The sequence below is a fragment of the Heloderma suspectum genome, chromosome 1 (assembly GCF_057233095.1).
Source record: "Heloderma suspectum isolate Gila_16-S chromosome 1, 16-S_ref, whole genome shotgun sequence".
Lineage (NCBI taxonomy): Eukaryota > Metazoa > Chordata > Lepidosauria > Squamata > Helodermatidae > Heloderma > Heloderma suspectum.
In genome coordinates, this window is record NC_139458.1 from 137,058,317 (window position 1) to 137,082,059 (window position 23,743).

Sequence of the window (23,743 nt, forward strand, 5' to 3'; positions counted from 1 at the left end):
CTTGCTGCTTCATTTAGATGTGGAATACCAAGCAAGGCTATTTTGAAACTTGATTAGAAGCCTGAACGTATGAGCTTGGATTAGCTTGATACCCAATACCTTCATCTCAGAAGAGATTACCTCAAAAATAGAAATGAAAACTTGCTTTATGTTGCAATCCTATACTCAGTTGCCTGGGACTAAGCCCCACTCTACTCAGTGGAACTTATTTCTGAATAAACATGTATAGGTTTGCAGTGTACTGTTAGTGTCTCAATATAAATTTGCCTTTTTAAATTACCTTGCTCTTATGATTGTTACATGCTACTATTTTATGCCAAGGAGAGTTGTTACAGGGATAGACTGTGTCTCTTAGGGCAAATCTAGATATTATGAGTCAAGCATGGGGCTACTAACCCCATGTTTGCCTCCTAAAGCAGATATAGGGGAAATGTAACCCTTCCATCCCCATGTGTTTCCTTTTTTATTGTTAAATCCTCAGCAGTTTAAAAATACCTAACCTAGCTGGAGGAAAAGAAGGCTTGTGGTAATGCGTTGTAGGGAAGTCTGTGAGGGATGCATTAAGCACTCTTCCCATTGGCAAGTGCTCTGCCTTTGCATTAGCATTTGGAGGCAAACATGAAGTTAGGGCACAACCCTATCAGTTTGACACCCACTAGACAGAAACCTCCAATCTCAAGAGGCTTCTGAGTATCCTATGCCCTGCCAGGCTACTGCCAGCGGGGCAAGAGGAGCAATTTTTGCCTCTCTGTCCACCTTTAATTCCCCGCCCCCCTCTCAACAGGCCTTTGAGCCCATCTAGAGGAGGTGCGCTGTCGGGGTTGGAGACCATAGGGATTTTCTTATCCTGGTCTTTCCCCTCCCCACCCACTGGAAGGCCCCCTTTTTTACTTCTACCATGTCCTCTGAGGCTACAGAAAGCAGGCACCATGGTCCTTTCCACAGTGGCTGTGAGGGATCAGATCATGCAGTCCCACTCCCAAAGTCATAGCAGTGTTTATGGCTTTGGGAGGGAGAATCTGAACAGTCCTATTGTCTCTGGGACACTCTGCAGGGACTGTAGGATTGCACCATTAGGAAATGGGTGTTTGCTGGTGAAACACGTAGCTCTGCCCTTAAGGCTAGTAATTGATAATTCATTCACTGGGTGGGGAATAGAACTTCTAAGCTATTTTGGCTGAAAATGCTCCTTTTGTTTTTGCTCAAGGCTTCCTAGCCACTTGGAAAATAGAGATAGGGTTGGGCATTTGGTCAAAAGTAATTGCTCAAATTTTTACAGTTTTTATTAGTACTGTATGAGACTTGTGCCAACTATTTCACAAAAAAGTTTTTTTTGAAACCTGGTCAGTTGACTGGAGTATGATCCTACTTTGGAAGCTCTTCAGATCAGTTAGGCTTACGCCCAGGTAAAGGTATGTAAGACTGGGGTCTGAGAACTCAGGTGAGTAGAGTTTCCCGTTGAATGTGCAGCAATAAACAATTAAGTGCCACCCTTTGAAATTTTTGTTCTCCCAAGAACTTGTCCATTTATAGTATGAATGATAACTCCATGCTGCATTTCCTGAAAAGATACATACTGGGTGTTTAAAGTAAAGCTAATTTTTTTTACGGTTTTGAAAGGTGTGGGGGGACTGTTTGTTTTTTTGAGAGCAGGAGTGGGCAATGTGTGGCCTGCCAGATGATGCTAGACTGCAACTCCCACCATCCCTAAGCATAGTCAATGGTGAACGATGATGGGAGTTGCAGTCTAATAACATCTGGAGGGTCACAAGTTGCCCACCTGTTTTGAGAGAGACTTTCACATGCTCATTAGGGCCACATATCCTTTCTGCATGGTCAAAGTATGTTCCATACCTTTACATGTCTTTCTTCAATGAAAACTGCAGCACCATATCCTGCCTGCACATAAAAGACTTGGGGTAGTTGCACTACAATATCCTCTGTGTGTGTACACATTCTAATTTAGGAAAAGTAGAGCACATGGTTTCTGTGTAACCCTGGCTGGAAAAATAGCTCTTCCCACCTGTCTTGGTTGCTTTTATTCACTACTTCTGACACACTGAGATTTAAGGCACAATCCTATGCACGTTTAGACAAAAAGCTGGAGAATGCTGGGAGTTGTAGGACTTTTCTTTGTCTAAATACGCATAGGATTGTGCCCTAAGTATACTTTGCTCAGTGATCCTTAAAGAAGATGACTGTAGCCATGAAATTAAGAGACGATTGCTCCTTGGGAGGAAAGCTGTGGCAAACCTAGACAGCACAGTAAGAAGCAGAGACATCACCTTGCCGACAAAGGTTCGTATAATCAAAGCTATGGTTTTCCCAGTAGTAACGTATGGCTGTGAGAGCTGGACTATACGGAAGGCTGAGCGACGAAGAATTGATGCTTTCGAACTGTGGTACTGGAGAAGACTCTTACGAGTCCCCTGGACTGCAAGGAGGTCAAATCAGTCCATCCTAAAGGAAATCAACCCTGAGTGCTCATTGGAAGGACAGATAGTGAAACTGAAGCTCAAAAATTTTGGCCACCTAATGCGAAAACTCCCTAGAAAAGACCCTGATGCTGGGAAAGATGGAAGGCAAAAGGAGAAGGGGATGGCAGAGGATGAGATGGCTAGATAGCATCACCGATGCAATGCATATGAACTTGAGCACACTCCGGGAGAGAGCGGAGGACAGGAAGGCCTGGCGTGCTATGGTCCATGGGGTCACGAAGAGTCGGACACAACTTAACGACTGAACAACAACACGACCTAGTGAACTCAGTGAAGCTTACTTCTGAGTAAATATGCTGAAGGTGTAAGCAATGTTTTGAACAAGAATGCAGTGGATACAAGAAAATCTATGAAGGCTGTACATTAAAATAAATGCCTTTGGAAATTGCAACATTCTGCTTCTTCCATGGGGCCAAGGGCACAGAGCCTGCAAGGGTTTATCTAGATAAGCATCTTTGTTCTGTGAATGAGCTTGCTATTAAATTAGCTGTCAAATATGATATAAATTTGGAGTGTAGTGCTGTAGTTGTGGTGTCTGCTGAAGGGGCATTCAGTACAGATTAAAATAAAAAGTACCTCTACATTGTGTCCAACAAGAGGAAGCTGAACATGAGAAATATTGCTTTATATTTTAAAAGATTTGCAAAAAATAGTACACTTTGGAGTGAAAAATATAGAAATGTATTGTGGCCTGTCCCTGCATCAAGTGGTGCACACTGAACCCAGGAATGAGTGTTGTTGGACACAGACCACATCCCCCAACCTAGTACCCTCCACATGTGACCATGCTGGCTGCAGATTATGGGAATTGTTGTTTTAGCCTATCTGGGGAGCACCAGGTTCGGAAGGAGGCTAACTGGATTAATTTTGTGTTTTTGAATATGGTTTTTTCTCGTTATACTTTGATAGTTATGTACAATGTGCTTTGCCCATACACTACATGTTGTTAGAAGAACCTCTTCTACAGACAAATGCTACAATATTTAAAGAGTTGTGTTAATCGCATTTTATTCCAATCGAGATGTTTCCTGCACTCAGTGGGATGAAGAGATGCTGTGATTCGAACGGGGCAGGGAGGAGGGATGGTGCTTTATTAGAGCAATTAAAGACGTCATAATGAGATGCATCTCAGGCAGCAATGGGCAGTCTGCTGGCGATCAATTCGGGTTTTACTATTTGAGTATGGTTTCTAATGCGAAAGTATTCCCGACCTGTTTTTTTTTTTTTAAATCGAAACTCGTCCATCTTTCTTTGGGAGACTTGCACACAATTTTGTTCTCTAGATTTCCTTAGGCCCGCAGCAGCTCCCCATTCCTTTTCGGTTATTGATGTCACTAGCACCTGACGTCATTGGCGTTTCCCGGGTAATGAACTGTGATGTCACAGAAGGAGGGGCGGGGAAGAGCGCGACGGCGGGCACGGAAGCGCGGAGGCTTTGCAAGCTCGGGGTCGCAGTTTCTATGGCAACCTAAACCTCTGCTAAAGAAGGGCCGGGCCGGTGGGAGGCCTCCCGCTCCCCACCGGTCTCGAATCCAAACGAGACCCCCGGAGGTTCGGGATCCTGCTGACCGTAATCTTTCCCAGCGCTGCTGTCTGGCAGAGCCCAACCAGCTCCTCGAATTGCAAACCCCGAAAGCTTTTCTGCCGCAACGTCTCCCTTTCTCTTGGCGCGTGTGCGCGAATCCCACGGGGGGCGAATAATAAACGTGCCCCGCCCGTCCTGCCCCCAAAGGCCAGGGGAGGACCCCCACGCCGAGGAGAAGCCGCGGGCCACTAACTTCCAATACCCCGCAGCCGTCGCCTCCCCTCGCCCTCGTTTCCTCACCGCCTTGCACGGAGCCTCGCCTCCTCGCCTCCCTTTCCTCCACGCGCCCGCGGCCCCTCCGTGCCCCCGCCTCTGCACTCCTTCACACAAACCGCGTCTCCTCGCCTTGCCCGACCCCCTCCCAGTCACGCTCTCTCCTCCCCCCCCCGCAAGGGCTGCGAGACTGCGGCTGAGCGCGCTTTTCGGCTGCGGTGGCGCGGGAGGCGACGGCCCGGCTCCGGTTGCCTGTCCCTGGCCGCAGGAGCCCCCCACACACCCAGCCTGCCCCGCATTGCCGCGACCCCAGACCATGGTCCCGCCGCCCGCGCAGGAGCCGAGCCCTGGCAGCGCCCGGGCAGCCCGCGGCAGCGAGAGGGCGGGCGCAGGGAGGACTCCGTGAGGCCGGAGGTCCCCGCTCCTCCACCGGCCCCCTCCCCGTCGTAGCATACCACTGCTTCCACCACCGGCATCCCTCCATCGAGCCGCAGGTCTGGGCCCGGGAGGGGCGGCTGCGGGCGGGTAGTCGTGTGCGCGCGAAGCCGTGGGGCTGGGAAGGAACCGGCGAAAGCAAGAGCTGCGCGGACTCGCTGGCTGGGGAGGTTTAGCGCGGGGCGGGGGGGCTGGAGACCGGCGGCGGCAGGGGCGGGCTGTGCCTGCTTGGGCTGCAACGTGGGGGGCGAAGACGAAGGGGGCGTTGCATGGCGCCGCAGGAGATGGGATGTGGGGCGGAAGAGAAGGAGATGGAACACCGCCAAGAGGGTGGGCTGCTTGCCCTCTGGGCCCCTGAAAGTGAAACCATGTGGCCCAGCACGCCTTTCCCCTGCTCCTAGTCCCCCCGTCTTCTAAAGCCCGTGTTGCTTGGGAGGGGGCCTTGTGCCAGCCACTGACAACCCCCGCCCCCCGCTTCCCCACTGCCAGAGGGCGCCTTTCTCTAACGTTGCTGTGCGACGGTAACGGTAAACTGGGATGCTCTCACCTGAGGGTGTGGTGTGTGATGGCAGCCGCGCCGGTGTGCCCTCTCCTCAAAACGTTTCTGCCTCCCTGATGAGTTTGTGGGCTTTGTTGAGGCTTGGCTTGTATTGGTTTTAGTGTTTAGTTAGCGCTTGTTGCCTTGAAGTCTGGCCTTAGCTTGAGCCTTGGCTAGGATGGAAGTGTCTTTGAGCCCCTTGAGTAGCTACTTGGGCAGTCGGATTGCCATCTCCTTTTTTGGCTAGGCTGTGGCACCTTTAATGCCCGGACAACATGCATAAATTCAACAACTAAAGCATTCCCAAACATGGAGGTGTAGTATAAGTGTAAAACTGCACCTGCTGACATGGTCTGTTCTGTGGCTGCTAAAGGTGCAAGAGGTCTGCTGAGGGAAAAAATAGTGACACTTTTTGCCAGGGCTTGGTGGGGGTAAACTCAGAGTTGTTTCTTGAGGTAAGTATGCTTTGTGATATGTAACTTTGCTTCCTTTATCCATTTAAAAAGACAAATGTGGAATTTGGAGATAAATACATCAAGAAACAAACAAAAATACATTGCGTTTAGGCTAAACTATTGAAGTCCATACAATACAAACACCAATCCTGGATGTGTGTATACTCAGAAGTATGCCCTATTTCTCTAGTAAGTGTGCTTAGGGTTGCAGCTGCACAGTACAATCCTGTGCATGTTTATTAAGTAAGTATGTTTAGGATTAAACCTTCAGTGTATTCCGTCCTGTTGTGTCCTGTACCATCTTGCTAATGCCCACTCAATTGCTAACAGTTATTAGGTCTGGATGAATGAGAGCACATTGTAGGATGGGTAGCTGCCGCTGGAGGAAGAAGGCTTGCTAGAGATAACATGATGTATGTTAAATGCGTAGCTGACTGACCGAGTTGTGGCCAAGACATGGGAGTGTTTGGACATGAAGTTATTACTGCTGGACGTGGCTTTATAAGGGAGTGAAATTCTGGAATAGTCTCCCTGGTATATTCATGGGAGCAACTGAACTTCATTCATGTTAAACATGAGTAAGTTTATTTGGGGGTTTTTATACGACCTTTAATCCTGTGACTCTGGCAGGATATTTTTTCCCATTGATTTTCTTTTGCTCCACAGCTGGAGATGAGAATATTGTGTGGAATGAGCATGAAGATATTTCTCCTGTGATGCTTCAGTGGAAGGGTTTTGTTTTCAAGCTCAGAATCTTAAAATGATTGACATATTTGAACTCAGGAACGAGTTTCTTCACAAATACTGATTGGTTGTGAATGTGGAGGAGGATGCTTGGTGTGGAGTAATGTCATCTCCACAGATAGTGAGTGACACACTCAGCTTGACCGCTTGAGCTACCTAGGTTTGTTCTCTGTAACCTGTCCTTTCCCTACATGCATCTCTGGCGATGGTACATCTTGCTGACTACTCCTTTACAGCCTGTGCTGCATTATTTTGGTTATGATGGGCTAATCTCTTGACCTCTTCTAGCACTGTGTTTTCCAGACGGGATGTAGAGTGCAAGGATTTATGAGGACTGATGTGGTGTAGCAATTTTTAAAGTGTGAGCTGTGAGTCCAGCACCTGTTCTTGCAACCTCAACCCCCTATGCATGAGGATAATAATGCTGGCTGACTTTGCAGGGCTGTTGTATGGATTACTGAGATAACAGATGTGAAGTTCTTTGAATGCTTGAAATGTGCTCCATAAATGCTTATGTTAAGCTGAGTGTTGGTGCAGAGTGCAAGGGCCAAGAGGCAGAGGAGGAGGATGTGTATGAGGCAGGGGATGTACATGAGAATAGCCCCCTATTAGGGTTGCAACCTTTCTTCCTGGCAGGACTCCTGTGACTTTAACAACTGCATGATAGGCAGAGGTTCAGTAGCTTTCCTCATCGCTGTGTCTCCATGCTAGGCACAGCTAAGCCAGTTCAATTTCTGCCTGTTATGTTACTGTAAAAGATTTAGGAAATATAGAAAGATAGTGACTCAAGTCCTCAGAAAGTTGGATTAGAATGTGCTACTAGCAAAGAATTGGAAGGGCAAGGGGTGGAATAGCCAAAGGCACTACCAATGATGACACAAACCAGCCTCCCTCAACCTGATGCCCTCCAGATGTTTTGGACTTCAACTCCCATCATTTTCAGCCAGCATGGCCAGTGATCAGGAATGCTGGGAGTTGTAGTCCAAAGAGTCTGGAGGGCACCAAGTTGGGGAAGGCCAGCATAAACCGACAGCATTGTCCTATGTATGTTTACCTGGAAGGCTTACACCCTGATAAGCGCCTTTAGGATTGAAGCTTTAATTTGGCATGGTATATTCATGGCTTGAGCAGCTCCGTGGGAAGGTGGAATACCCCCAATCTGGAAGAATAGCAAATTGAGGTTTGCTGAGCAATAGGAAATTGAGATTTGTTGGCCTAGTGATGGGGGCAAATGCAAGTATAAGGGTGTGTGTGTGCATAGGTAGTTGGAGGGGTGTATATGACAATTGTGTAAGCAGGTGAGAGGACCCAGAGTCAGCAAGGAGTAGAGAGGAGCAGAGTGTCAAAATGGTTCTGCTCCTCTCCTGCTCCCCACTGCATTTCTCTTTCGATAAGTTGAAACTCCCTAGCTGCACATTAGCCTACAGTTGCTATGGAAACCTACCCAGTGGGTTGTATTTTGAAATAAGGTCAACTGGGGATTTCTTTACAGCTTCTCTTCTGAGGAAGTGAGAACAAGGTTCAAGATGCCGCCTTTGGCCAGAGAATCTTTATCACCACCCAGATGTATACAGTCATTTGTTTCAACACATGTCTGTTTCCTGACAGCGAGGCTGAACTGAAAAAAACAAAAACACCAGTCTGAGTGATGCAAGAAATCAATCGTTCAGGTGAAAAGCCAATTATTGCCATAGTGTGTGGGTCAGAATGCCCCCTGCAAGGGAATGAGATCCCTGTGGTGGAAGTTGTGGTAGACACTTACTGTCCAAATCACAGATATCTTCAGCTGCCTTAATCCTTTCTTTGCCATTGAGCTGTACTTTCTCTTTATATCTGTAAGTGAACGATGGCCACTTGCATAGAGCTCCTACCTCGGGCTTGGCTACACACATTTTATCCCCTGCTTTATCTCATCTCGCAGGGCCTGACTGTCAAAATGCTGATCAAGGAATATCACATCCTGCTGCCCATGAGCCTGACAGAGTACCAGGTCGCCCAGCTCTATATGATCCAGGTAACATCAGTGCTGAATGAGATGAAATACAAAGAGCAAACCTGATGGGTTTCTGTGTGGCAGATGTCTGTGGCAAGATAGAGCCCTGTGATTGACAGGGGTGGTGGGGTCAGAAACTGAGCAGGGATGAGTGATACAAGAGTGTGACCAGGGTCAAAGGGTGAGAGCTGTTGTGGGGCACAGGCTGAGCAGGGCTGGCTCTCCTGCTCCCCAGAAGAAAAGCCGTGAGGAGTCGAGCGGCGAGGGCAGTGGGGTTGAGATCCTGTCCAACCGGCCCTACAGCGATGGCCCAGGCGGGAGCGGTCAGTATACACACAAGATCTACCACGTGGGCTCTCACATCCCCAGCTGGTTCCGTGCCCTCCTACCCAAGGCAGCTCTGCAGGTGGAAGAAGAGTCCTGGAACGCCTATCCCTACACACGCACCAGGTAAAGAGGGAGAAACTTGGGAGGGGGGAAGGCAGAGAGGGGGGAAGATGAGGGCTGAGAAGAGGTAGCTATCTTAGTGGGAGGATGGGTTTCAGGCTGCCCATTGGGTGGGGCAGGACTGTCGGCTTCACCCCCCTTTCCCCTACAGATACACCTGCCCCTTTGTGGAGAAATTTTCTATTGAGATTGAGACCTATTACCGGCCGGATGCTGGCAAACAGAACAATATCTTCAACCTAAGTGCTGCGGAGCGCAGGCAAAGGATTCTGGGTGAGTGTTCAAACACAGAGTGGTCTATGCCCCTCTGTGTAATATGGGATGTCATGGAACGTGTTAATATGGATGTGCTGAGCAACTAAGCATTAGGAGGGTGGGAGAGGCTAATGAGGCTACTATCCAATGACATTTGGGGGGACTGCGGTAAGCTGACTTGGGTGTAAGTTTGTGGTCGCCCATCTAGTTCATGGCATCTGTTGTGCCTTTCTTGTAGGGCAGGGGTGCAGGAACTCGGGTCCAGGGGCCAAATCTGGCCCTCCGGAGTTCCGCAAATGGCCATACCTCCTTCCCCTGGCCCCAGTCACCAGTTGTTTGGTGGTTTCCTGGTTTTTGCTCATTTTTTTGCCATTCTAAAAGGTCAGAATGCCTCTTCCCAAGGCTTAGTTACTGGCAGTAAAAGCGCTAATCTGAAATATGCTGGTGTTTTTGGCTCCACCCCTTTTGCCTTGAGCCACGCTTCCTGCCAGGATGCAGCCCCTGAGAGCTGCTCCAAAATGGAATTCAACTCAACCCTCTGGGTTGGGGGGGAAAAAGCGCTAATGTAAAATATGCTGAAATATGTTGAAAAAAAATGCTGAAATACGTTGGAAAAAAGCGCTAATCTGAAATGTGCGCTAATGCGCTAAAGTGCTAATATATGTGCTAATATGCCCTAAAGCACTAATCTGAAATATCTATTTCAGCTAATATGCTGAAATATGTTGAAAAAAAGTGCTAATCTGAAAGCGCTAATCTAAAATATGCTGGTGTTTTTGGCTCCACCCCTTTTGCCTTCAGCCACGCTCCCTGCCAGAATACAGCCCCTGAATACAGAATACACCCCCTTCTCCAAAATGGAATTCAACCCTCCGGCTGAAAGTGGTTCAGCACACCTGTTGTAGGGTACTGGAATTCAGGAGGGGATGAGGAAAAAGTGGGTTGCTGGCAAGAGAGATAGGGAGGGATATATATGGATTGAGGAAGGGGCAAAGGAATGTCTTTGCTGAGGGTCTGAACAAACTGTGACATGGAAGGGAAGGACAGTCAGAGAATCTGAAGAAAGGCTTTCTTGTTTTCAATGGAGGCGGGCACTTACTTCCCATACAACTTTCATTCCACTTATCCACAGACACCATTGACATTGTGCGGGACCCCATTTCTCCCGGCGAATACAAGGCAGAGGAAGATCCCCGGCTTTACCACTCAGTCAAGACAGGACGTGGGCCTCTGGGAGATGACTGGCTGGAGAATGCAGTTGCCAGACCTTTCATGTGTGCTTACAAGCTTTGTAAGGTGGAGTTCCGCTACTGGGGCATGCAGTCCAAGATCGAACAGTTCATCCATGATGTAGGTGAGCATGTGTGGGATGTCCTCCACCATTCTGTCCTTTGCAGTCCTCCACCAAGCAAGTGTCTTTGGGCTAGGGAGATGGGCTAGTTCAGGCTGCATTGTGGTTCCAGGTGGCAGAATGGTATATACCCTTCAGTAGTATTGGCAGAGGGATGATGCCTGCTTTCTCAGTGACAGCATTTATGCATACCTCCTCTGCTGAACTTCCCTTTCCGTTCACACTTTTGTCAGGGCTACTTCAGTGTGAAATGAGGCGTAATGGCTACCCAAAGATCCAGCAGCAGTTCCAAGCATCCCTTGGAGAACATGCATTAAAGGAACAATATAGGGTGGTTCCAGTATTCAACGGGGTTTTTTTCTGGCCTCAAAAGGAATAATTGGGTTGCCTGTGGCTTTCAAAGGCAGAGGCCTCCATATTTCTCTGCTGGTCACCAAGGATAGCCCTGACACATCAAACTATTTATTTAGGAATCACGGTCCATAAACAAGTGGCAGCTGTGGATGTAATTCTAGTGATCTTTGGAGCCCGTAAGATGGAGGACTCCCTTCAGCCACATCATTGACACAGCTTTTACTCCAGTCCAGCTCTACCAAACCTCTGCAGCTAGTCTTGAGATCCGGCTGCAAGGGTAGGACAAGTGCCAAGAGAGATTCTGATTTGTTGGCTGTTTGGCACATGGGATGCACTTCCTGACACTGTTGTTTTCCAGGGGTTGTGACCCCAGAAGTGTTGGGGATGGTAACCGAGTAAGAGAAAGCTGGGATGCAGTGGGAAAAGGACATGGTGGGAGAGGCAGTGAGCAAGAGAGGGACAGAGAGAGAGAGAGAGAGAGACCCATGCTGGGGAAGGAGGGACTGCCGCCAACAGCACAGTTAAAGCTGGGAAGGAGGGCAGGACAGAAATAACATGAAATAATGGTTGGGTATTGTGCCCAGCCATGGTTTGTGGATGCTTGTTTAGGGCAAATTACATGAAATATGAGATGCTAAAATCTCATCCAAACTGTGAGTGTGGATAAAGGGAAGTTGCTTATAACAAATTAAGAGTAGAACTTGTCCTTTCAAAAGGGTATGTGTAAACACAGTCTGTGCAAATTAGCTCCTGGCAGTTACCAAATTGGTATCTAAACCTGTACAGCAATTTCCAGCTGTGAAATTGGGAAAGTTTTCACTGCCTACATACTTAGCTTGTGTTCCTTGCATTACTAGGCAAAGGATTATGGGGAAGGCAAGAGCCTTCTGTAAACCATTTACACATTTTTCATTTTGTGGATTCGAGCACAGAGTCCTGGATTTCTAAAAGAGACTTCAGATTGAAATTGTTTGTGATAATTTTTTATTAACTCCAAATAAAAGCTGGCTTGACAGACACTTCATAGTGTGAAGTTAACATTTGATATGTTAGGAATAGAAAGTAATGTTAGGAAGGAAACTGACTAGATAGCAGTTTATCAGAAGCAGCACACTTAATTTGTTTACTGTTGCGTTGTGTATTAGTTGCCTCCAGTGAAATGTTGGATGGGCTGATATAGGGATGACATGCTATTCTCAGATAAAGGGTCATTCCAATATGTCAATAAGCGATGAGACTCCTGCCTGCTTTTTACTCATAGATATTTCCTACAAAGTCAATGTGGATATTATATTTTGACTTAGGCCTGGTTCAGACTTACAACTGAACTAGAGATTGGGCCCATCCCCCGTTTCCTCTCTCATGCACAAATACACTCTGCCTTTTACCCCATCAGTTTGGTGTTACTTGGATACAGTGTTAAAATCATCTCTCAAAGTGACTTTAGAAGTGTATCCAGTCTCAGTTTAACCTAAATTAATGATGGTTGAAGATAATGCCAAAACCAGGTCAAGGAGGGTGGGGTAGGGGGGGATCCACACACAAGAGGAGCGGGGCATGCAATCCAATGGCCTGCTGCCAATTTTCTAACCTTGGTCTCCTATATAAATCTGAACCAGAACCTTAATGCAGAAGTGGGGAAACTTTCTCGGCACAGGGGCCAAATTCCACTTTGGGAAGGGTCTGTGGTGGGGGAGCATTCCAGCAAGAGGCAGGGCTAAGGGCACATGTGTGGGGCCAATGACAAAGTAGGTGGGGCCAAAGCAAAGTGGGCAGGGCTAGTTGTAATTTGTACCAGTTTGGGCTTTTCCCACTAGGCATACAAACCACAACTCAATTCTACTCGTGTTTACTGGGGAGTTAGCCCCAGCGCAACAGCTTTCAGGCACACAAAGCACAATTCAGTTCTGTGCATATTTTTAAATACCTTGCTTTTTCAATACCATTACAGTTTGAAAGTATTTAAAGAGCAGAGTATTTAAATGGCTTTAAATCCCCTCTTATTTCGGATTATTGATCAGAGATGAGAATGGGGGTTTCCTGCCAGGGCTGGAGGGAGAAGGGGTGGAGCCTCTGGAAGCAGCTTGGGGGCTGGAGGGGGAACTCCTATGGGCCAGAGGTTCCCCATCCCTGCCTTAATACTTTCCTTAACTGTGGGAAAGCCTGTGGAAATATTTCATGGAGTGAAATGTAATGTTCCTTACTGTATTGGAAGCTGAAGCCAGGTCTTTTCATAAATAAAGGTAATGGAGGGGTAAGCTATGGTTTTAGCTGGAGTTTGTGAGGAGAGCTATGCCATCACAACTCCGGACATCCCCTGCAGGACTACGAAAGGTGATGCTGCGGGCACATCGCCAGGCCTGGTGTTGGCAGGACGAGTGGATAGATCTCACCATGGATGATATCCGGAGGCTGGAGGCGGAGACAGCACGCATGCTGGCTCAGAAGATGGCCACATGCATGGAGCCTGAGATAGGCCCTGCTGTACCCAGCCCTGAACACCCAACTGAGCTAGGTGGCCGTGAGAAACAGGACCGAGTCGACACCCTAAGGGCTCCCGATTCCTCTCCAGATGATCCATTTGCCAAGCAGTGGTCAACATCTTCTCGCTCATCATACTCTTCTCAGCATGGCGGTGAGTAATCACTGTAGCAAATGAAATACCGGGCCCCATTGTAAGGAGGAGGATAGGACAGGATCAGAGAGGACTTTTCCCCCTTGGAGCATAAATGATTGATGCTACTGGAGGTAGGTTTGCCAAAAGCATTATCTTCTAAGGGCCAAGAGTATTATCTTCTGATCTCAGATCAGTTTTGCTTTATGCTCAGTGTCTAACTGATCCCTGTATTGGAGATCAGGATGGATCCCCCCCCCCCCAAAAAAAAAAATTGGATTGGGTAGACTTCCCTGTAGCGCATGGATTGCCTCACATGGATTTGACACACATCAGGAATACTTTATCAAAATATTCTTTGAAATGTGCAGTCATCTGTCTTGTGACATAGTGTACATATGTGTACATTTTAGATACAGATGGTTAGGGGCACCTATTGGATAATATCTGTGATAGTAACACACCTTTTCTCCTTCCTCTCTCCTTGGCCACCCCTGCCCATGCCTGTAGCACTTTAGGAACTTAAAAAAATAGCACATGAAAGTATGGGGATACTTTAAAATGCAGGTGGGTGGGGGAAACAGTACAGAAGTTCTCTTGTGAAATTGATTGCACCAGCAGTTGTTTGCAGTCTGGTTAGTCAATTTCACCACTCAGTTCTCTTGTCTGAGATGAGGGGAAGCTGCTGCAATTAAAAATTAGCAAAACTGAGACAGCAGGCTCCCCACAGCAAGACCTCCCCTTCATATTTGTACAGTAGTAAGGTACTGATGCTGAAGGTCACAGTTGCAATTAGGGAGAAGTAATTCCAGTTGCTCTACAGAAGTAATCACCTGTACGCAGCCTGTGAGAAGTAGTTGGCTGTTGCTTGTATGGGGAAGGCTTTTGTGGGTGCTTCCAGTCAAGGCTTTTATTATGCAATTTCCTTGCCTCAAACACGGAATTTTACAGGTATGTGTGTGTCGATACCATCTTTCACTTGTAACCCCCTCCTTCCCCCCGCCACTGCTTCTTCCATCTTTTTCCTTACCACAAAAAACCATTAAGGAGTGAAAGATAGAACAGCTGTACAATGCCTTTTGATTGTTAGTGCTAGGAGCTGTCCATCTGGAAGCACCCTGGCTTATTTTCAGATGGGAGTGAGGGAGGCTTGCTTTAGATTTGAGGTGACTTTCTGCTTATTGCTGGCCTTCCACAGAAAGAATTCTGTAAAACTCTTGATCCTGATCTCTCTGTGCTTGATGTCTCTGTGCAGCTGCAGTGTCTCCCCACAGCTTATCAGAGTGGCGGATGCAAAACATTGCACGGGACTCCGAGAACAGTTCTGAGGAGGAATTCTTTGATGCTCATGGTACGTAGTGCTGAAGTACGTAGTGCTGAAGAGAGGAGCATCCTGTGTGTGCATTTGTTTCTGAAAGGTCTCAGAGTTGAAAGCGGGTCATCTGTTGGTGCCTGTAGCTGTTGGTTCTGACAGCTGCTACTACAGGCACGTAGAGGCTGATTTTCAGGGACCTGTGTGAACCAGCCCTCCTCATCTCATATGTGTTGGGAGATGGACTTGTTTGGATTCCTCTCCCCAGACTAATTTTTTATTTATTTTACTACATTTTTCTCCCACCGTTTGTCCAAGGAGCTCAGAGTAGCTTACAAGGTTGTCTCCCCTCCCTTTTATCCTGACAACAACCCTGTGAGGTAGGTTAGGCTAAGAGAGTGACTGGCCCAAGATCACCAAGTGAACTTCCTGACTGAGTAGGGATTTGAACTTTGATCTCCAGCATGCTTAATAACTATGCCACACTGGCTGTCATACAGCTTCATAACTACGAGCATAATTTGATGGGGAAGCAGAACTGTACTGGGGAAAAAGCATGTTCATTCATTTTCTTGAAAGTAGCCCCCCCCCCCTCCCTCCAGTCTCAAAGAATACGGGTATAATATTATAGACCATATTACAAGCAACTTCTGGTCTAGTAAATCTAGTAATTCCTAAGGTTTTTTTTAATGGTACACCTGTACCCCTTCTTCATTTGGATTTGTGTGGAGAGGGGAAAATCAGAATCTGTGGTCTTTACTCTTTGTACAGGGTATGTGCACATATGCACAGTGCACAGTTAAACTATGGAATTTGCTAGCACAAGATGTAGTGATGGCCACCAACTTAGATGCCTTTAAAAGGGAATTAGACAAACCCACGGAAGATAAAGCTACTAGCCATGACGGCTGTATATGACCTCCAATATCAGAGCAGCATGCCTCTGTATACCAGTTGCTAGAGAACACGAGCAGGAAGGTTCTGTTGTGATCAAGTCCTGTTGGTGGGCTTCCCATAGGCATCTGATGGGCCACTGTGGGAACAGATTGCTGGGCTAGATAGGCCTTTGGTCTGATTCAGCACGGCTCTTCTTATGTTCTTATGCAAACCAGATTTTAGCTCAGTGGTAAAACACATGCTTTTGTATGTGTAATGCTCCACATTCATAGGAAATATAGGAAGCTACCTTATACTGATCAGAGCTTTGGTCCATTGTCTACATCAGCCTTCCCCAACCTGGTGTTTTCGGACAACTCCCATCAGCATGGTGGTTGCTGGTCTGCACTGGTGGCCAGACATTCTCCAGGGTTTCAAACTGGGGTGTTTCCCATTCCTCACTGGAGATGCCAGGAATTGAACCTGGGAGCTTTTTCAATTTCTAGTTAAAGGTCACAGATTGTAAGACAGCTAAAAACTCCTGCCTGAGAGTCTGGAGAGCTACTGCCAGACAGAGTAGGTGGTTCTGAACTATATGGACCAGCAGTCTGACTTACAATGCACCTCCTTTATATCGTTAAATGTTGTCTCCTCTTTGTGAACTATGGCTGTAATTGTGGTGGGTGTGGCAGTATGTTCTGCACCGTGCATGCCTCTCAATAACTTTTCCTTCCCTAGAGGATTTCTCAGACAGCGATGATGTTTTTGCCAAGGAAATCACCAAGTGGAACTCAAATGACTTTCTCGACACTCTAGAGCGACCGAGTGAGCCGGATGATGTTCTTGGTGAGAGAGCCGTTCACATACAGAATAGAATGGGGCCTTGGATGTGTCCAGTGGTCTTTATTGGGGCTTCTGAAAATCTCTGCCAAAGGATCCCAAAGTCTGTGACCACACATCTCAAATTCTGCAAATGGCTTGCATTCTAAAAATTGATCCAACTTGTATAGAAGTTTGTTTTGTTTTTGGTTTTTATGTTCACTTCATGCAATTTGATTATACAATTAGGGTATTTTAGGGCTGTGGTAGATTTTTTTTAAAAAGGGCTTTAATATTGTGTTTTCATTTTTTTCCCTTACAAGGGTGTAAAAGGGATGGGAGGAAATTAACTGAAAGTAGTTTTCTCTCACCACCCCTTCCTTTCCACTGACCAATGGAATTCACATCTAGCCCATGTCTATTTTCAATCCTTTCTGGAAAACAACAAACGTATTTTTATGTTTTTCTCTGGTACCAATGGTCTAGAAGCTTGCTATTTAAAAATACCCAAAGTGCATGTTGTTGCCTTCTGTGTTCAACATTATCTTCCACCTTTTGTAGCCTAAGCATAGCCAAGCAGATTCCTGGACTTCTTTGCCTCATAGTTGCAAGAGCCTGGGGTTCTGGTGACAGATTTCTCTGTCTCTTTGTCCCTTGAAGTTTAACTGTGAAGGCCACTCTTCCTTCTCCCATCCCCAGCTGTGATTGCTATCTGCCACGCCCCCTCGAGCCTGTCATTGCTTTCCTTTCCTTCTCTACCCAGTGCCGCTCTCTGAAATAACTTGTCTTTGCAGTTGATACTACTGGGGCAGCCAAGCCAGATAGTGATGGGGTCACTGCGCCTGGCCCACCAGAGGTGAGCAAACCCATCTCCACCGTGCTGTCTTCCCACTTTAGTACTTTCAGAGCTGTGGCACCAAGCCACAGGAGAGGGCTTCTGGTTGTTATCTCCTAAGCCACATTTCCAGAGTCCTGGCTGGACTGCATGGGGCACCAGCTTCAATTCCTCCATCCTGGCTTGGGTGATAGCAGCCCCAGCCCATGTCCACTGCAGTGATGTCCTTCACTCTTCCCCATGTCTCCTTCCATAGGCCGGCTCGGAAGACCTCTCCAGGACATGCCGCATCCATGCGCTCTTCCTGATCCTCCACAGTGGCAACATCCTAGACCAGGGCGTGGGAGAGCCAGGCTCCAAACAGGCTGATGTGCACACGCTCACTGCCACCTTGGACTCAGTCACTCGTCTACACTTCCCTGAGGCATTGGGCCACATTGCATTGCGCCTGGTGCCTTGCCCGCCTATCTGTGCTGCTGCCTATGCCCTTGTCTCTAAGTAGGAAGCATTTTCTGTCAGGCGATTGGGGGGGCGGGGGCAGGGCTGTTCCTTTGCCTGTCTAATCCAGAGCTTGAGGCAGTTGAGTGTGAAGTGTGTATTTATGCTAAATAAGAGCCATGGAGCTTTCTCCGTGCTGGCTGTGTGGGAATCCATTGCCAGTGTTAGTCTTTTAATTTGGTGGGTGCTGTGCTATCAAGAAAAGGATGAGGTCTGTACTCTGTGGTAGTATGCACGGAGATGTAGGCAAAGAACTTGAAGTGGATGATGTGCACCTGAGAGTGCAGGAGGAGGAGCTGTGTTTTGGGTGAAGGCTGGAGATCTTAGGGCAGGCGTTTCACAAGATAATGCTGTTCCCTTTTTTTTTTTTTTATAGAGCTCTGGCTCTCTTCCCTCAGCCACTCAGGAGCTTTGGATATTAGGGTGGAACTCTCACCATCAATCTTGGAATGACTGCTGGCCTGAGGCCAGTTCTTAGACTGTGTGCTGAGGGTGCCTCTCTTTCTCAGTGGCCTGGCTGACTATTGATGCCTTTGGCTCTAGGCAATCTGATGATCGCAGCAAAGAGGCACCTTCTGAGCCGAGGCTTTGGCTGCCTAAGTGTTAGCAGGCACTTGGACTGAGTTAGTGACCTGATCATTTTTCTCCTCTCCTTTCCCAGACTCAGCCCCTACAGCCACGATGGTGACAGTCTGTCCAGTAGCCAAGATCACATCCCGCTGGCTGCTTTGCCTCTGCTGGCCACCTCCTCGGGCAGTTACCAGAACGCCGTTGCGACCGTCATTTCCCGTACCAACCAGGCCTATGCTAATTTCATCCACTCCCCTGATGGCACTGGCTTCTGTGGCCAGGTGAGGGGGTGGGATATATCAGGGTTGGCATGGAAGAGGAGGAATCTGAAATATTGTGAAGAAAACCTTACATTTCTGAGGCTCAAATGCTCCAGTTGGAACACACATTTTAACCTATATGCTGCGGTGGTAGTCCTTTTTCTTCTTGGTCTTCTATTTCTTCTGCCGCTACTTCTTTTTAAATAGGGTTAAGTATCTTCTTTTCTGGGGAAAGGAAGGCTAGTATTCAGAAGATTTGGGGGCAATGTATGTATAGAAGTGGAGAGGCAGTGACCCTTTGAATAATAGTACATCAACTGTCAGAAGCTCCACCTAGACCGCCTCCTGATTAATGGGGGCATATCTGTGCTACAGATTTGCACCAGTTTAACTCTCATAGCTTCCTCAAAAGAATGGTTGAGATTAGTAGTTTGGGGAAAGTGCTGTGACTTCTGCATTACAGATCCGTGTGCTTTTTATAAAACTAAAATGCCCAAGATTCCTTGGCTCGGAACTGTTAAAACAGCGAAGACGTCACTTGCTGCCCATGTGATTTCAGGGTTGTGTGCGTCCCAACAATCCTAGGTTCTTGCCTTTGTTTTTATGATGAAAGTTCAGATCCTCAGGATTCCATATCAGACCATGCTGGTAGTTTTGTGCTATGCTGTGTTGGGCAATTGCAACATTGCAGTAGACCACCAGTACCGGTCTCTTCTGAGCAGAGACCTCTGTAGTATTCAGCTCTATTTCCCCAGTAGGATTTTTGAACAAGATACAAAGTGAGCTAGGTCTGGAGCACAAGCTCTCGAGGATGCACTCAACTACTCCAGTCCCAATTCTTAGTGATAGGAAGGGGTGGGAGTGCAGTTTGTGGATCCTACCTCTCTGGGTTTGCTTTAAAAGTTGGTGATGCTTGTGCTTAGTCTGATTAGACGTCAGCTTCTTCCAGTAGTGGGATGTTAACTATGTTTTCACTTGCCCCCTTCCAGGTGCTGCTGATCGGGGACTGCGTTGGGGGGATCCTGGCCTTTGATGCCCTCTGCCACAGTCGGGCTGGCGGGTCAGGCAGTCGTGGGAGCAGCCGCCGTGGCAGCATGGTCAGTTTCTGAGCCATGGGACAGATCTCCTTATGTGCGCCTAGGATTTGCTGCTTTGTTCTTTTGAGCTCTGAGAGAGGAAGGAAGGCTGGCAAGGTGGTTTTAAGATGAGGGGAGGAACAGAGAGTTGACATGGGAGAAACAAGATTCTCTTTTGATTTGGCTGTAGCAATGGGCAATCCAAGTATTGTCTACCCAGACATTCTTGTTCCAGTATGCATGTATGTCCAATCAGTCATCTGCCCTATTTCCATCTGCTTTGAGGCTCAGGGAATTCTACTAGTACCAGAGAAGATCCTGCCCTTTTAATATGCGCTTCACAATAGGGAAGGCTTTTGAATCTCCTCAGTAGAACCAAAACATACCCTCGCTGCTCCATCCTGTCTTTCAGAACACTGAGCTGCTTTCTCCAGAGACTTCTGTGTCACGAGACCCCCTGCTTGAGAGGGCAGAGGCATTTGGGGGGATGGGCCGTGCCAGTCCTGAGCCAGGAGTGCTCCCACCCACCCAGAAGCGCAATGACAATGTGGTACAGGAGGGCGACTCTTCGCAGCAGCAGCAGTTCTTGTCCAGGTGAGAAGATATGGGAGGAGCGACTGTGAAGAAGATCAGCCTTCTAGATGACAGAATTGATAGGATTAGACTGGGACTCATCAGGAATGGAAGCTTGGGCGCAATCCTGTGCATGTTTAGACAGAAAAAAGTCCAACAACTCCCAGCATCCCTCAGCCAGCATGGCTGGCTGAAGGATGCTGGGAATTGTAGGACTTTTTTCTGTCTAAACATGCATAGGATTGCACCCTTAGTCAAATGTGCACTCTTCTGTAAAGCACAGCTGCCTGACACCCAGTATTAGATAAGAGGCCTTTCTTAGTAGATTCCTCCAACACTAAAGTGCGTATACAGAACAGGCTGCTTCAGCCACAGGGAGTCTCCTTTAATCTGAAATTCTAAGCCAGGTGTGGGCAACTTGTAGGCCCAAATATCTGGTTGGCCACAATTCCCATCAGTCGTAGCCAGCATAGCTAATGGTGAGAGTCACAAGTTGTCTGGGGGACACCAGGTTGGGGAAGGCTGTCTTATAAAATTATGAAATTCACAAATATTTGCTGACAATATTGCTAGCAAGGAGTATTTGTTCCCTGCTATATTTAGGTAGCTTCCTGATTAGGCTTTTATTATGTGATCACCCTGTTTCATTCACAGAATTTTACCAGGGGTCCAGGCAATGTCATCTTCCACTTGTAATCCTCCTATGTTTTTGCACTGCTTTTTCTATCTACTTTCCTACCGCAGAAAAGGAGGAGGATGGAATAGGTGTGCAATGTCCTTTGATTGGTAGCTCTCTAGGACCTGTTCTGTCTGGAAGCACCCTTGGTGTTAATCTTCACATGCATTCCATTCATATGTATGTTTTTCTCCCCACAGTTGCCCTCTGGGATGTCTTTAACTCCCTTGAAAATAATGTTGAAGCTGTCCAATTGTATCTATGCACATATCCATACCCCAATAAATGAGATGTGGTGTGCACAAAAAGGGAGGAAGGGGAAATCTTGATATAAATTAATGCAATAACTGGGCCCTAGGATATTGAAGTAGCTGGCTTCGTGTCTGGTAACAGAAATTAACAAGCAAGGTGTCTAAGATGAAAGGGTACATAGATACAGTGCTGCAAATTCACTATTTTTAAAAAAGAGAAAGGTTCTGATATATGAGGGAGGGGTGATGTGTGGGAAGGGTTGACAGCACAAGACTTCTGTCTAGGCTGTGCTGCTTCAGTGAACTCCCCAGTGGCTACATAGGGAGGGAGGACAAACAGATCATGGAACGTGGTGCTGACTTTGCTGCTGGCAGTGTAAACTGGCTGCCTACAGGCATCCTAGATGTGCTCTTCATAGGGAAAGTAGTTCTGGGGGAGAGAGCTTTCTGGCAGTGACAGAGTCTTTTCCTGCTGTCCCTAGCCTGCAGGCTAGCATGCCTGCCTCAGAGGCAGAAGGAGACCCTCGGCGTAGCAGTAACTCTTCATCCTCCATGGTTGAGACTTTTGAGGGGCCAAGCACGGTTGGGAAGCTGGAGTTCAAAGTGTCTGGTTTCTTCTTGTTTGGCTCACCCCTGGGGCTGGTCCTTGCCCTGCGGAAGACGGTGATGCCTAACATGGATGGTAAGGGCCTCCTTTCTCCCATCCTCTTGCCTTGCCTTCCCTTGCCATTTTCCTTTTGCCTCTCTCTCTCCTCTGTTGATGGTGCAGGCTTTTCACACCCTTTCTCTTGCCCCTTCAGTGGCCCAGATGCGCCCAGCCTGTGAACAGATCTACAACCTGTTCCATGCAGCTGACCCCTGTGCCTCCCGCCTGGAACCTCTGCTGGCCCAGCAGTTCCACGCCATGCCCCCCTTTGGTGTTCCCCGCTACCAGAAGTATCCACTGGGAGATGGCTCGTCCACGTCGTTAGGTGAGAAAAACCACCAAAACAGACAGCTTTGGACTCCCTGGGGATGTGCTGTTTCTGCCCCTTGGGGAATATGCATGTGGATGTGCTGTAGCAGGAGTGAGATGCAGGGGCCTAGAGATGGAGGGACTTGTGAGATGTGGTGTTGGGTGGTTCTGTATTTTGCTAGAGTTGCAGATGCAGATGCAAGGCTGGATTTTCAAGGACTGGGGCAATGCAGGAAGGGCAGGGCTGGTTTTAAATATGAGGCACAGTGGAGAATAGAACAGATATCTGTTCTAGGGAGCACTAGCATTCTATTAGGCCAGGCATAGGCAGCTTGTGGCCCTCCAGATTTCTGGGCCTACAACTCCCATCATCCCTAGCCAGCACAGCTAATGGTGAGAGATTGTGGGAGTTGTAGGCCAAAACATCTGGAAGGCCACAAGTTGCCCTGTATTAAGTAATAAGGGGAGTCGTGTCTTCTGCTGTGCTGAGAATCTCAGCCGGTGCAGAGGTTCCCATCGGTGTGCTGCAGGGGCGTGAAAGCTGCCCCAGCACAAGGACCCCCTGGGGCTGTCTTCGCAGGCAGCAGAGCCGGGGAGGGCCACTTGACAGGCATTCACTTCCGGCATTTGGTTCTTCCTCCGAAAAGGCTCCCGGAATGGCTTACTGCAGATTAATAACAAACAAGATAGGCTGACAATTGAAAAGACATGATGTGAAAGAAAAGAAGAAAAGGATGAGGAGGGCAGAGGAAAACAAGCAAACTCAGGCACCAGTTCTTAAAGCCACATTGTTCTTACAGTGGCCAGCCTGCATGGAAGCTGTTTAGGGAGAATGAGGGACACGGTGGAGCTGGCCTGTCAGCAGAGCGAGTGGCCCTGGCCTTGCTTCCCACCTCTGCTGCTGCTGCAGCCAGATGGAATGGCAACTTGCTGCCTTACATTAAATACTCCCTGGAAATAGAAATCTGGCCTAAATGGTAAGGGGTGAGCTAGAACCTTTCTGTGCCAGAGTTCTATTTGCAGGTAGTTTTATGTGGGGGAGCATTAAAAAAATTGTGATCCCCTACCACAGTCAGAAGGATAACAAGCCCATTCTACCACTTTATTCTGTTGCACTTTATTTGATTCAGCTTTAGTCCTCATCCCCAATTTTAAAAGTTTTGGTTGCATGCATTCCCACATATGGGATCAGTCAGTGGCACAACCAGCACCTGAAAAGTGTTAGGCTCAAGGAGGAAGTATTCTTCCCACCTCAGAATGTTCCCTGCTTCATATATAAAGGCAGGAGGGGAAACGCCCTCCTTCGTTCTTTTTTGGTTACCAACAGTAGGAGTTTGGAACCTCTGCTCTCTTCTTCCATTGATGGGAAAAATATATAGGTTTTGTTCAATTTGTTTTTCCTTTTTGGATTGAATATTTTTGTTATCAGTCTTTCTATTATTATTATTACCACTACTAGTAGTAGTAGGTGGGGGGGGGGTGACAGAGAGGGAGAGATTGTGGAGTATAAGTTAAATGGAAACATAAATGTGTTCCTTACTTGGAACTGCACTGAGCTCT

General features: G+C 47.6%; 1 protein-coding gene and 1 long non-coding RNA gene across 8 annotated transcripts in view; one reads left to right on the top strand and one right to left on the bottom strand.

Annotated features, from left to right (window-relative positions):
* Positions 1–23,743, bottom strand: part of LOC146357977 (uncharacterized) — a 717,854-nt gene that overhangs the window by 581,993 nt on the left and 112,118 nt on the right. The gene's annotated exons all lie outside the window — the stretch shown is intronic.
* PITPNM1 (phosphatidylinositol transfer protein membrane associated 1) overlaps positions 4,394–23,743 on the top strand; it is a 29,618-nt gene continuing 10,268 nt past the window's right edge. Inside the window, exons 1-16 of one of the 7 annotated variants that reach the window (XM_084860181.1) lie at positions 4,489–4,790; positions 7,961–8,138; positions 8,390–8,482; positions 8,831–8,911; positions 9,060–9,181; positions 10,296–10,517; positions 13,192–13,503; positions 14,738–14,833; positions 16,409–16,516; positions 17,284–17,345; positions 17,581–17,822; positions 18,484–18,673; positions 19,642–19,749; positions 20,141–20,322; positions 21,711–21,910; positions 22,029–22,199. In XM_084860181.1, the coding sequence (XP_084716307.1) occupies positions 10,436–10,517; positions 13,192–13,503; positions 14,738–14,833; positions 16,409–16,516; positions 17,284–17,345; positions 17,581–17,822; positions 18,484–18,673; positions 19,642–19,749; positions 20,141–20,322; positions 21,711–21,910; positions 22,029–22,199 (1,753 nt within the window). In that variant the 5' untranslated portion in view covers positions 4,489–4,790; positions 7,961–8,138; positions 8,390–8,482; ... (1 more) ...; positions 9,060–9,181; positions 10,296–10,435. Of the gene's footprint in view, positions 4,791–6,212; positions 6,303–7,960; positions 8,139–8,389; positions 8,483–8,696; positions 8,912–9,059; positions 9,182–10,295; positions 10,518–13,191; positions 13,504–14,737; positions 14,834–16,408; positions 16,517–17,283; positions 17,346–17,580; positions 17,823–18,483; positions 18,674–19,641; positions 19,750–20,140; positions 20,323–21,710; positions 21,911–22,028; positions 22,200–23,743 lie in introns of those variants that run through there. The other 6 variants (XM_084860171.1, XM_084860193.1, XM_084860164.1 and 3 more) reach the window with 6 other exon arrangements.